At 37.2% G+C, this 15,083-nt stretch overlaps 1 protein-coding gene across 4 annotated transcripts in view; it reads right to left on the bottom strand.

Annotated features, from left to right (window-relative positions):
- Window positions 1-15,083, bottom strand: part of LOC149009526 (dicer-like protein 4) — a 57,270-nt gene that overhangs the window by 4,292 nt on the left and 37,895 nt on the right. For 2 of the 4 annotated variants that reach the window (XM_089160593.1, XM_089160594.1), the window contains 4 exons: window positions 10,941-11,024; window positions 9,310-9,774; window positions 8,947-9,219; window positions 2,071-2,397 (listed from right to left, as the gene is read on the bottom strand). In XM_089160593.1, coding sequence (XP_089016719.1) covers window positions 2,071-2,397; window positions 8,947-9,219; window positions 9,310-9,774; window positions 10,941-11,024 — 1,149 coding nt within the window. The remainder of the gene's footprint in view (window positions 1-2,070; window positions 2,398-8,946; window positions 9,220-9,309; window positions 9,775-10,940; window positions 11,025-15,083) is intronic. The other 2 variants (XM_089160595.1, XM_089160596.1) reach the window with 1 other exon arrangement.

Genomic DNA, 15,083 nt, shown 5'->3' with positions numbered 1-15,083 from the left:
GGTGGGTTTTATGCATTTTATAGGTCTTGGGCAACCTATTTTAGGACCTATAAAAACATAACCATGGTCAAATCTGAATATATTCTCACACATCTAAACATTCTTGGAATATAGATTTACATTCATGGAACCCCCTATTTTAGGCTATATTAACACATTAAAATGATCATATTGCAAAAGTAGTTACCTAAATAGGTGTTTTGTATTTGTCCTTGACTGGCAATGTACTGTTGAATCCTTATGTATAATTCCCAAGATTTAGGCTGATATTTCGAGATTTTGCCGAAATACCGAGATTTCATCGAATTTCCAATCAACCAGTAAATTTCATGTCACAGGTATGTTTCATTTTGATGACCTCGAAACATCCAAAATCTTGGAAATTTCACGATTTCAAACCATCATTCAGACATTGCACTATATATTTGAATGCCGTAATTACCACATCCTTCCAAGTGGCAGACTGGGTGCTGCACACGAAGCCAATCCACAAAAAGGACAAGGGTAAACTTCAATGCTAACTCACTATTAATTTCCTTACCCAATTATTTATATAATAACAATGGGTGTACATCAATTCTACATTTCTATTAAGTATTAACCTCAAGTTTCCATTGGAATTCCTTCTGTGAAGGCCCTTGGGATAAATTCATCAATATTATAATTTATTTGGCCTGAGCTACATTGTCTTCCCTCTTTGGAAGGTGAATGTGCATATTTCTAGAAGTGTATGGTACAATATTTTCCAACTCATTAAATCCAGATTGACTTGGCACAATGATTGCTACGACAGGTATTTGCCCAGCAAGCTGGATCTGGGTGCACATATGTTTGTCAAACAGGTACATGAAACACACATGATAAAAGAATGGCCATGACATGCTGTGATGCTTAAATATAAGAACATTTTTCCTGTTCTGACATGCTACAGCAAGAGCACTACATACTCACAGGATAATTATGATTTATGGAGCTGAGTGGATATAGGCATGCAAATAATTCTTACAGATGATTGGATGTAAAGGTTTTATATACGCCAATGAATTTTCTCAATGTGACAATGCATAGAGATTTCCTTGTTATAAACTAAAAATTACAAGGCATAAGAAACAGTACTCACAAATTCTGTATCTAACTATGTTCCTCAAGATCCATACCTATATTCTCCTAGGCTACGTTCAATTATGTGTGATCTGAATTCTTATACCCAATATTGAAGATTGACCCGCACCGACATATTATGGAGGGTGACCCAAATTACTGATGGGCGGTAGAGCACAAACCAATCCAATGGGTCAATTTGTTTACACGATTAAATTCTATAAATATGTATCCTATGTTCTCTTATGAAGTCATTGTGAGATTTCAGATTTTCACATTGGGGTTATGGGTGAGAGTTTTGTAACACCATTTTGGCAATTGGTCAAGAGACTTCGCCCGTGGATGTAGCACACCATCTTGGTGTCTGAACCATGTGAAATCTCTGTATTCCTTTGATTTGTTGCCATTTTTGTTTGTGATTTCTTGGTGTTTGGTTTAATACAAAACCATCATCTTTAAACCCTCTTCCACTTTATGTCCAATGCATCAATGGCCAGACCACCTTTTTTTAAGAACTAATTCATGTATCTTGTTGGCGACATTGAAACATAATATCTCAATGAGTTTCCTGATTTCTATATATAATATATATATATACACCACACACACACTACTTTAGTATATCATATATGTGGTTATACATTCATATATCTAACTTCAACTTCATAATATTTTATCACACACACACACACACAAAAACAAAAAACAAAAAAGTTCCTGTTTGTTTTATTGCAATCTCTCTCTCCGCTTCTCAACCCTCACCTCCCAAACCAAAAAAAAAATCTTGACCTGCCTCCCCCTCCCTTATTTTTGGGTTGTAGTTTCTTGTTTGATGATATTATAGTTAAATCTGTGGGTATTCCTTAAAGCGTACCACATGTGTTCATCTAGACATAGAAAATGTTCCCTTGAAAATATGAATATCAACCATGGGAAACATTGGAACATATAGTAGAGTAAAAGTTTTACCGTGAATTTCAACAGAAGTTGCTGTGCAGCCATTCTCTTTGCAGTTTTCCTGTTGATATTTCTCGCACTAGCACTTGAAGCAATATCTTTTTGACTGACACATGCCTCAACTATGAAAGCTTCCTCCCTCTTTGATGAAGAAAACTGCAAATCCCAGTTATGGTACTGGCAAAGTTCCTGGATCTCCCTAATAGGATTAAAGTTCAGGCTTGAAAAGCTCATTATTGGGTCCACAAAAGAGAGCACTAGTCTCCAGACGCGATTTAAGTCAAAACCAGTGTCTAGAAGAACAGCACCAACACAAGATTCAACCAAATCGCCAAGAACCTGAACCAAAGCAATCTCATGTGATTCACATTAATTGAAAGCTTGCAAACTAATTATGATATAAATGGAAACAATGCATTGTGTATTCAGAATTTGGTTCTACTGAAGAGATTATCACATTCAGAGGCAAAAGCACAACATTCATAATAGAAAACAAAATATAGTATATTAAGAATGGAGCAGCACTCTATTTTTTTATTATATTCAACAAACACAAAACAAAAAGAAATCTCTCAACTCTCCAGTTCAATCAGGTAGGACAATGGCAAAAGCTCATTTTTATGGAAGAAATATATATTCGGTCGTTCTCTGACATGCCAATGCTTTAAAAGCTAATCCATCTCTAGACTTTTAGAATACCTTTGTGTTGGATTCTATTAGGAATCTAATAAGAGTTTGTATAGGAGTTAAATTAGAGTTTGCATTCATGTAAACTTCTATTCCTTGTAATATTCTACTTTCCATTTATTTATAAATAGAGGGCTTGAGATCATTGATCGAATAAGCCATTTTGTCAAACATTGTATTTCAACATGGCATCAGAGCCTAAATTCGATTTGGGAAGCGACCTACCTTCTTCTTCTTCTGATTTTTTTTCAAACCCATCGCCAATCTTCAGTTCTAGGCAGTTTTTCAGTACCATCTTGGTCGCCAACTGAAACAGAAAAAAAAAAAAAAAAGAAAGAAGAAGACGACGATTCAGTTCTGTAACTGAAACAGAAAAAAAGAAAGAAGAAGACGATGATTCTGTTCCATCTCGATTCAATGAATAAGAACAGAAAACAGAGGAAAGAAGAAGAGAAGAAGAAATCAGCAACTTCCGCTGCTTCTGCAACAGCTTCAGCTTCAGCTCCTACAATTTTTTCTGTTTGATTCTTCATCTGAAGCCTGCGATTCTGAAGCTTGGTTAGTCATCTGAAACCTTCGATTGGGGTTCTGCTATTAAGGTTCTTCGACTGGGGCTGTTCTCCTTAAGCCTGCGATTGAGAAATCAACTCTTCATCTGAGGTAATTCGATTAGCCCAAATAAAATACATATTTGAGGGTTATTTTGGTAAATTTGCTTTACAGGGACTTATATGTAAATTTGTATAAGTTCTGAGATTTATTTGCAAATTCCGTTTTTTTCAAGGACATATTTGCCATTACTGAGAAAAGAAAAAAAAGAAAAAAAAAGAGGTAGATCTATTTGGGTTGTTTGGCTATTGCATTATGCGACATTTCTATTACTTCGAAAGGGTGAAGACTGAAGAATTGCAGATAATTTTGTCAACATGACAACTATTGATGGTACAGCCTTGACCACTGCTTCCTCTACTACCCATACCAACACCTACCTTGCTACTTCAGGTAAAACCTTTACAAGCTTTCAAGCTTCTTCAGTTTCTACTCCTTGGATCATTGATACGGGAGCTACAGATCATATGACAGGTTTATCCTCCTCTTTCTCACAATATTCTCCAACTTCTGGAAAGGATAAAGTTCAAATTGTTGATGGATCCTATTCTTCCATTGCTGGAAAAGGGACCATTCAGCATTCTCCATCACTTTCTTAGTCTAAAGTTTTACATGTTCCCTCTTTCTCTACTAACTTGCTCTCTATCAGTAGTCTTACACATGACTTGAATTGTAAAGTAACTTTTTTTCCCATCTTACTGTGTCTTCCAGGATCTGGTCACGGGGAAGGAGATTGGACGTGGTAAACTAGACAATGGACTTTATTTGCTTGAGCCGATTGGAGAATCTACGTCTGCTTTGACTACATCTTCTAATCCGGTCCATTCGGTAATATCAGCCCTTCATCAGTGGCACTGTAGGCTACGTCACCCCCCTCTAAGAACTCTTAAGAAAATATTTCCTGATTTGGTTTCTTATAATGAAAATAATTTTTTTTGTGAAGCTTGCATTTTTGCAAAACAGACTCGTTCTACTTATTTACCTTCTCTTCATAATAGAAAACCTATTCCTTTTATGCTAATTCATACTGATGTGTGGGGTCCCTGCCGACGTGTGTCTATTACTGGCCATAGGTACTTTGTTACTTTTATTGATTGTCACTCTCGTTCTACATGCATTTATCTTTTAAAACAAAAAAATGAGGTTTTCCGATGTTTTCGTGACTTTCATAATATGATTAAAACTCAGTTGCGTTGATACGGCTGCCCAAAATGGGGTTGCCGAAAGGAAGAATCGGCATCTCTTAGAGATAGCCCGTTCCATTATGATTTTTATGAATGTCCCTGACCAATACTGGAGTGACGCTATTCTCACTGCTACTTACCTTATGAATAGGATGCCCAGTAGGATACTTGGTTTTAAATGTCCTAATGAGATTCTTCAGGGAGCCTCTTCTTTTGTTATTCCCCCAAAGATTTTTGGATGTGTGTGTTATGCCAGAATCACAGCCCACCAGAGTAAGCTAGCTACCCGCGGCCTACGCTGCATATTTTTGGGGTATTCTGCTACTCAGAAAGGGTACAAATGTTATCATCCTCCTTCCAGGAAAAGCATTGTATCCATGGATGTTTTTTTAATGAGTCTTCCCATTACTATACACCTCTCCAGGGGGAGAGTCCTAGAGGAGAGGTGTTCTTTCTGACTCTAAATCTTCCTATCACACACCAACACAACTTAAGAGTCCCAGAAGAGTTTCCTGCCCAAGGGGAGACTTCGGCCAGTATACCTGAGGACTCTAATCTCCCCCTTCGATTTCTGAACCATGTGAAGAACCTAGCCAGGGGGAGACCACTCTTGTGAGACACACTGTTGGGGTCTTTCAAAACCAGATTGACTAGAATAAGGAGGTGAAGACTTATCAGAGGAAGAAATACAACCGGCTAAAGCAGGTGGAGAAAGGTGATACGTTACCACTTCAGTCTCCTGCTCCAGAATCAGTTTCTACTGAGGTATCTTCTTCCAATCTTCCTATTGCTGTTAGAAAAGGGGTCAGATCTTGTACTCAACATCCCATAGCTAAATATGTTTCTTATAACTCTTTGTCTGACTCCTACCGTGCTTTTATATCCTCTCTGCCATCTGTATCTGTTCCTAAAAGTTGGCAGGAAGCCTATGCTGATAAGAGATGGAAGGAAGCTATGGTAGAGGAAATGCAGGCAATGAAGAAAAATGACACTTGGGAGCTGATTACACTTCCTCCAGGAAAAAAACCAGTGGGCTGCAAATGGGTATTTGTGGTTAAACAAAATATGGATGGATCAGTTAACAAGTTGAAAGCTAGACTAGTTGCAAAGGGGTTTACCCAGACCTATGGGATTGATTATCAGGAGACCTTTGCCCTTGTTGAGAAACTAAATACGTGTCGAGTTACGTTGTCTGTAGCTGTGAACAAACACTGGAACTTGCACCAACTAGACGTAAAGAATGCCTTCTTACATGGGGAGTTAGCGGAAGAGGTCTATATGGAAATCCCACATAGTTTTTCCGATGACAATACTGCAAGGAAAGTCTGTCGGTTGAAGAGGTCAATATATGGGTTAAAACAGTCTCCTAGATGCTGGTTTGGACGCCTTCTGAAGGCAATGACTTCTATTGGGTACAAGCAAAGCAATGCTGATCATACACTATTTGTCAAGAAGTCAAGTACTAACATCACACTTCTCATTGTTTATATAGACGATATTGTCATCACAGGGAATGATGGTGAAGAAATTCAAAAGCTGAAAGACTTTCTTGGCAGAGAATTTGAAATTAAAGATCTAGGGAAGTTACAGTATTTCTTAGGGATTGAAGTGGCTCGATCAAATAAAGGTATATTCCTATCCCAAAGAAAGTATGTCCTAGATCTATTATTAGAAGTGGGAATGTTGGGGTGCAAAGCAGTTGATACCCCTATTGAAGCTGGAGCTAAACTTAAAGAAAAAGAGGGAGAACCAGTGGACAAAGGAAGATACCAAAGGCTGGTAGGGAAGCTTATTTACTTGTCCCACACCAGGCCAGACATCGCTTATGCTGTAGGGATAGTGAGCCAATTCATGCATGATCCATATTTAGCTCATATGAAGGTTGTTACCAGAATACTACAGTATTTGAAAGGAACTCCTGGAAAAGGAGTACTTCTATCACCCATCGATAATCTAAAAGTAGAAGCATACACTGATGCAGACTGGGCTGGATCTCCAGACAGGAAGTCAATTTCAGGTTACTGTACCTTTGTTGGAGGTAATCTAGTTATTTGGATAAGTAAGAAACTGAATGTGGTAGCTTTATCTAGTACCGAAGCTGAATATGGAGCTATGGTTCGTGGAGTTTGTGAGCTACTATGGTTGAAAGGCTTGCTGCAAGATATTGAAGTTCAAGTTCCAAACCCTATGATGTTATATTGTGACAACAAGTCTGCTATTAGTATTGTTGATAATCCAGTGCAACATGATCGAACTAAGCACATTGAAATTGACTGGTTTTTTGTCAAAGGAAAGTTGGAACAATGGCTTATCTGCATGCCTTTTGTAAGATCTGGAGACCAAGTAGCAGATGTTTTCACTAAGGGTTTGAAAGAAAGAGATTTCCTTCCTATTGTAGGCAAGTTGGGCATGACTAATATCTATGCCTCAACTTGAGGGGGAGTGTTGGATTCTATTAAGAGTCTAATAAGAGTTTGTATAGGAGTTAAATTAGAGTTTGCATTTATGTAAACTTCTATTCCTTGTAATATTCTACTTTCCACTTATTTATAAATAGAGGGTTTGAGATCATTGATCGAATAAGCCATTTTGTCAAACATTGTATTTCAACACTTTGTCACTTGTTTTTCAAAATATTGTTGCCTCAGTGATTTCATTACTATCTAAAGATTTTCATGTGTTCACCCATGTACCTTCACTGATGCCTTGGAAGACCAAGAAATTAAATAGAAATTAAGAAAAAACGAACACATACACGCATTCAAAAATGCAAAAGACAAGTAATAGCTGTGAATCTCTCATCAATTCAAATGATATTTGGGCAATGATTCATTCTTAGGTAGGATGGGTGTGGTGAATTGGTGATAGGATTCTTAATGGTTGACCTCTCGTTCAATCAAGCTATACACATACCATCTTCAATGCCTAATGTGGATATGTTTATAACAGTCTTTCTTGAGCTCATGAAAAGAAGTTGAAATCTCATAAGGTCAACCTTGACAAGGATTTGCCACCTAGCCATATGGTTAAGGCAGCTGTTCTGACAATTCCAAGTGGCATGAAAAGTGCCTAACAAAATCCTTGTGAGTATTCATACTTACTATTTATTAAAAAAATAATAATAATAATAAATAAATAAATAAGGAGAAGAAGAAGAAGAAAGAATTGTTAGATGTCAACTGTAGCAGTTTTTTTCCAAAGGATGAGTAAATAAGGATAAAAAAGAAAGGGAAAGAAGGGGAAGCTTGAGAAGAATCAGGGGGAACACTCACAAGATGAAGAAGGGGAGGCTGGCAGATCCTAAACCTGTGCTCGAGAGATAGCTGTCCATACGTGATATGGGATGAATGGATTCTTCAGAAGAAAGAAGCCACGATGGTCCCCTCCAGACCACCCAAACGTACAACCAACACTTAATAATTCATCTCTTCACTCTATTTTCTTTTGCAAGCTAAATACAAGGATTTAAATAATAAGAAACAGATTTCAATAAAACTAAGGACAATTTAAATCAGCTAAAATTGTTCCCACATAGCCTGTCCAAACTAAAATTCTACTTGCACAACTATCCCAATAAATGAATAATAAAATCCTACATTATCTCTAAAACTCCCAAGCAAAATGGCATTTCCTATTTTATCTCCTTGCAAGCCAGACTTGGGGCACACCAAATATGAATATTTTATCTCCTTGAAAGCTAGACTTAGGGACCACCAAATAAGAATAATTATGTTAACTCCTTTTGGTTTGATATTATGTTAATTGCATGTAATCTTATTAACTGAATGCCCTCGTCTGTTCTAAAAGGGGGTATCCCATATTCCCTATTATTTCCTTTAGTTCTTTATATGAGTTGCCTCTTCATATATTTAGGAATCTATGTTATGATCGGGACGCTGGGTTGTCTAAGCTTGCTACAAAATATCTTAAGTGCATGCTTGTTGGGTACTCCTACACTCAAAAGGTTTACCATTGTTATTCCTTTGAATTTCGCTATTTAGCTCGAATCTCATCCGAAATATCGGCAAAATTTGCCGTTTCGATGGTTTCTCCAAAGGGTGAAACGGCAAATTTTGCCGATATTCCGCTCCTTGGATTTGGGTAGGTATTGGAACCTATAGAGGACACTTCTCTCTGTTTTTTAACTCGATTGTAAATCCTCTTTTATTTCTATAAATAAAACAGCAGATATTGAAGACATAACTTGAGTGAGGACTCCCAGTGTCTTTTTTCTTCTAAATGCTAACAAAAACACACCCTTTTTATTGATTAGAGCATACAAACAGTTAAAGGAATCACATAGGTTTATATTACAAATAAATTTGGTGACTAAAATAAGAAGGTTCTAATTGCGTCGTATTAAGCTAAATGACACAATATATGCAGAGTCTAGACATAAAGAGAATACCTTTGGACATTTAGGCCCCTCATTTAGGCATTTTTCTGAAGCAGGTCTCTGTATAAAACCCACAAATTTTGTGATTGCCTCAGAGAGGATATCCGAATCCGAGATGAGATACGTGTGGAAGGATCGGCTAACTGCAATGTGGGCAAAGGAATAATTATTGACAGACACTGACCTCAAATCAGTCAGATCACCTGGCTTTAACTTTGGATAAACTGAATAAAGATATGATGTTATCAAGTAATCCAAGACAGCATCTCCAAGAAACTCAAGTCGCTGGAAAGGAACCAGGAGGGTTACTGAGTAAGTAAACATAAAATGCTTTGGAGAATGGTTCAAATAATTCAATGAAGATCCAGTGTCTACCTGATAGCATCCTCCTAATGGATGGTTGTGAGAAGGGTGCATAAATGCTTGTAACAGAAGACCTTTATGGAGAAACTGGTACCCCAACAAATTTTCCAGGGCAGCAATATCCACAGAACCAGGAAGGTAACGGTGGCTTGCAATGCAAATTTTAGAAACTTGTGAATCTGCAAAGTCCACTTCTATACCGATCCATCCAAGAAATGCAATCGCAGCTTTGAAGCCACTGTCAACTAGGAATGCTCCAATCAGGGCTTCCACCACATCTGCAATAGTTTTCTTGTATAACCAATGATGGCATCTGTTGCACTTCACATCACTAATATCAGCTCCATCTGCTGCCCCACTTCCATTTTTTTTGGGACAATGAATTTTTGTTTCTGTGTCTTTATCACAGATTACCGGACAAGGACGGCCAAACGTGAAGAACTTGCAGGATTCAAATGGTTGATCGCGTATGTAAACCTGAAAATGTGAACTAAGACTTCATTAATAGGAAGCCATGAACAAAAACAATCACCCCAAATTCAAATTCATGAGAAAAACCGCATATGATAATAACAAAACCCCAATATCAGACTTCAAGTAATATGTGAATTGAGAGTTTTCCACTGTTCATGCTACAGTAACGTGAACAGTAACCTATGAGATAATTCTTCGTATTTGGTGGGCCCCAAGTCCAGCTTGCAAGGAGATAAAGTAGGAACCGTTTTCGTGGGAGTTTTAGAGATAGCTTAGGATTTATTTATTTATTGGGATAATTATGTAATTGGATTCTTAATTCAGGTAAAATATCTAGGATCAGGTTTTTTAGTTAGTTTTAAATTACAAAGAGTCCTAGTACGATCAGCGTTTTTGCTAGTTTTAAATTACCAAGAATCCTATTATAGTTGTTTTCATATTGAAGAATGTCTCTTTTACTATTTCAGCACTTGTAATCAGCTTATTGAGAATGGAATGGAAACATATGAATTCAAGCTTTAGCTTTGTGCGTTTGCAGCCCCCCCCCCCCCCTCTTCTCTTCTTCTTATGAGTTTTCTTCTCCCTCTTCCCCTTCTTCAAGACTTATTCTTCTAAAATTTCCCCTTTTTCCCCCCTAACTTCTTTATCCTTCTTTCTTTTCAATTCTGTCCCCATTAGAACCTCATGGGCTATTATATACAGAGTGCAAAAAATAAAGAAAAAGGTAGCCTACAGGATCAGTAGGTCACTCAAGTGTTTGAGTTAGACAGGGATACTTGACAGCTTTCAGGAGTTTGGCCTTGAGTTTATATACTTAATCCAAGCAACTGAGAGTGATTAGCATTCTTTTTCTGAGTCAACTTAGGAATTTTAAAGTGCATGTGACACACATCACCTCCCTAAATTATGTATGCTTTGAGCATAGAAATTTGAGCGAATGAGTTGGTGCTCTTGAACTGGTCCCCTACCAGTTATGTTCATCTTTCTTCTCGTGATATTTCCTGTACCTACGGTGTTCTTCTTATTAGCTTCTTATTGCAAGCCAAGCACCAACGAATCTCACCAGTTTGGGGTTTTGTCACTATATTACCGGATAGCCAGAATCCTTTATGTATTTTGCCAATTGATTTTCATTTTCTTGAATCTCTAGTTTTGTGCTTCACACTTACATGTAAAGAAGCACAGAGAAATTTGAGGATTGATTTCTTTATCTTTGAACAGTTCTTCGAGAGCTTGCTGATAATACTAACTGCCTGTACAGGAAAAAACTATCGGGAGCATGATAGAAACTTCAGAAATCTAATAAAAAAAGTGTAGCAGAAGAATTTGATGATATTCTAGAAAGAGACCACGAGATTAATGGTCCAACTTAAGATGGCAAGCCCTGTAAACAGAATCCAATTGAATAAATACTAACTAGCATTATTCGTGAGGAGATAAAAAAGTTAAACTTCAGTGTCCACAAATACTGAATATAAGGAGGGCGAGGTTAGTTTGTTACTGCTTTTGATCATGCAGTGAAGACTATTCTCACCATAAGGCTATATATCTTATGAAGACTTCTTTCCCAACTAAGGGAATTGATGTAGTTGCATCGAACTGGCTGGATCATCCCATAAGCATAGTTTGAAATCTATCGAAATTTTGTGAGATTTTGGATGTTTTGTAGTCACTAAAACAAAACATACATATGAAATAAAAGTGATTGGTTGACTGAAATTTTGACAAAATATCATCAAGTTCTGAAATCTTCAGAATTTCACTTGCAATCTCGAGAATTATATGTAAGGATTCAACAGAACACTACCAATCAAGGGTGAATACAGAACACCTATTTAGGTAACTATTTTTGCAACACGATCATTTAAATGTGTTAATTTAGCCTAAAATAGGATTTCCATGAATGTGAATTTATATCTTAAGAATGTTTAGATGTGTGAAAATACATTCAGATTTGACCGCATAGGCACAAACAAGAGTACAAATCCAAAAGACTGTTGTGGGTTGTTTTCCTATCCAAATTTTTTTTTGTACATTCAGATTTGACCGCATAGGCACAAACAAGAGTACAAATCCAAAAGACTGTTGTGGGTTGTTTTCCTATCCAAATTTTTTTTTTTTGGATGAATAAATAATAATATAAACAAACACCGAACTACAAGAAGGATCCAAACTGGGAAGGATCAGGGAGAAGGGATGAATTGGGAGTTGAGACCCCAGGGACAACAATGAGTGTTCCTTGGATATGTGGGTTTTTTCTTTCTTTCTTTTTTTTTTTTCAATGAGTTTTTTTTTTTTTTTTTTTTTGGGGGGGGGGGGGGGGGGGTTGGTAAGATCATGGATATGTGCTTATAGGCCCTAAAATAGGTTGTTTGAAAAGATTCAAACCCATAAAATGCATAAAATTCAGGGAAACATACCAGCAAAACCTGGAAGAATCTGTACCAGGTTTCGGCAAGATTTTGCCAAAATCTCAAGATCTCTGTTGTCTCAAGGTGGCTGAAACCTCAAGATGAAACAAAATCTTGAATCTTGCCCATAAGAAGCCAAGACGAAAGTTCAGGAGGCATGTAATATACTTGTAGTTCAATGGAAAACATGGGTACATAATGTAGGTTGAGGCTTTTTTCTTCTTCTTCTTAGGTTTCACTGAAATGGACTTAATTTGTAAATAATAAATTGGTGATAAAGTTAGCAAAGGGGAATTTTGAAGGTCTTATGTACACTGATTTGAATTTGATTAGGATACTCGATAGCTTTTAGGAGTTCTATTTGCACCTAATTACTTCAATTAATGTGAATCATTGACTAAGAGTCCTTCCATGAGCTAACTTAACAATTTTGAAGGTCTGATGTATGCAATGAAACCCTTATGGCCTCATCAGTTAAGCATGTTTAAATGTAGAAATAAAGTTATTCTTTGCTGGAGTGTAAAGGGTTTAAATGCCCCTGAGAAACAAAACTACATCAAGATGTTGATTGAGAGGAAACTTAAGCTTGCAGGACCTACAGAAACGAAGTTAAAAATTGACAATGCATTGAAAGCTTTTCAGACAGTAAAGCCAGGTTGGAAATTTGTTCATAATGGGACCATGGAAGTGCCAATTCAAATATGTATAGGACAGGACCCTGCTTACTTGACTATGGAGGAAACACCGAAGAGTGCACATGTTATCCATATACGGGTAAGAGTGGTAGGGACTTCAGTTGCATTTGCTTGCTCAATTGTTTATGCAATAAATTCCATGGAGGGAGGTGCAAGAATTGGCAAGGTCTATTAATGAACCTTGGGTTGTAATAGGGGATTTTAATGATTTTGGGAGGCCAGCTGCAATATAAGAGTTCAACAATTGCATCAATGTTGGATTTTTGGACTTGAAATGGAAACGACAACTTTTCACCTGGCCTAATAATCAGAGAAGAGGTGGGGGGGAAATGATCTAAGCTGGATACCTTCCTCGTGGATAATGAATGGTTGGATAAGCTTAGCGTGTCAAAGCCTAGTTTCTAGAACCTGGGTTATCTCATAATAGTCCGGATGTGTTGAAGATATTGGAGGAATACAATTCAAGCCCTAAACCTTTTAAATTCTTCTAAGCCTGGATTGCCAAGGCTGGATATCATGAGGTGGTTGAATTTCAGAGTACAATGGTGGTAACGTGGAGATGAAAATAATGCTCTCTTTTATAACTCAGTGAATAGTACACAGAACAGGACCACATTCTGGAAATGAAAAATCAGCAAGGAGTTACTTTAGAGGATCCCTAAGAGATAAAAAGGAGGCTACCAAGTCCTTTGCAAAGGCTATCATTGCCATACAACCCCTAAGACCCTAGTTTCTAATCCCTCACTGTTAAGTCCAGATCTGAAGTTACTATTGCAGCAAGGTCTCAAGTTTAAGACCTTCAGCCCCCTTAACCTTAAGCCTGGACGAATCCTCATAGGCCTCTGCCAAACCCTTGTGACCAAAAAACCATCCCAAACACCCTATTACTATTAAATTTATTTGCTGGAAGATTCTGAGGAGCCCTTAATTTTAGGGAAATCCACAACAAAACCTAACCCTAAACTTGGGTCTCACATCATGTGAGCTACCCACCTTGGGTTTTTAACGGTGTTCTCACCCTTTTGTTTTAGTTCATTTGATGTCTAGGTATGTGTCCTACAGTTTCTAGTTTGGGGTTTAGATATTTTGTTACTTTTGTGGATGATTTTTCAAGAGTAATGTGGAAAATTTTAGAATCATATCATAATATTTTATTAGTATCTTTAATCTAAGTAGATCAGATTGTAATATTCTATTACAGGTATTTTTCTTATTATTGCAATCTTCTATTCTAGGTAGATTACTCATTGATTGTAATCTTCTATTCTAGGTAGATTTCTCATTGATTGTAATCTTCTATTCTAGGTAGATTTCTCATTGATTGTAATCTTCTATTATAGGTAGATTTCTCATTTATTGTAATCTTCTAGGTAGGATATTCTTTCCTATTTCATAGATAGTAGTTGTGTATATATTGATTGTAAAGTTCTGAATAAGATACTGAAGAATCAAACATTTCAATTCCTATTTCGTCATGGCATCAGAGCCAACCAATCTTGGGATTGCTGTCCAGCTTTCAGGCCTTCATGGCCTTTAATCTCTGGTGTTTCCGCCACACAGAGATTATTCTTCCTTTGGCCTTTATCGCCATTCTTTATTCATCATTGTTCTGTTTATTTTTCCTTACCTGAAAAACAGATTTTTTATTTCTCCACCTTATCTGTCATTCTATTGCATATTTGGTTACTGTTTCACATACTATTTTTAAGCACCTACAAAGAGTATGTCAGAATCAAGAGAGGTTACTTTCGGGACTGCATTTGATCAGAAAATAAAAAATCTGCAGAACGGAGAATTGCAAAACAGAGACAATCTATGGTGTACCTACTGCAAGAAAGCTTGTCACACACGGGAAAGATGCTGGAAACTTCATGGTAAACCTCCTAGCCGAGAGTGGCGGCACAAAGGAGAGCAATCTGGAAATAATGGTCAAGCGCATGTTACATCTGCACAGCAACCTGAAGTCACTAATAAAGAGGTTGCTAGCCTTAATTAGGAGGACATAGAACGTGTAAAAACTCTTTTGAACAACCTTAACAAAAAACCAGGTACATGTTCTTTGGCATATTCAGGTGAGTTTCCACTTTCTATTGGATTAAATGTCTCTAGTAATTCTCTTCCAAGCCCCTGGATCATAGATTCAAGTGCCACTGACCACATAACACACTCACCAAATCTTTTCACCACATATTCTCCCTGTCCAAGT

The sequence above is a fragment of the Hakea prostrata genome, chromosome 7, assembly GCF_041222555.1.
Source record: "Hakea prostrata isolate BN-2017 chromosome 7, UWA_Hpros_2, whole genome shotgun sequence".
Taxonomy (NCBI): Eukaryota; Viridiplantae; Streptophyta; class Magnoliopsida; order Proteales; family Proteaceae; genus Hakea; species Hakea prostrata.
This window is presented reverse-complemented; position numbering and strand designations above follow the sequence as displayed.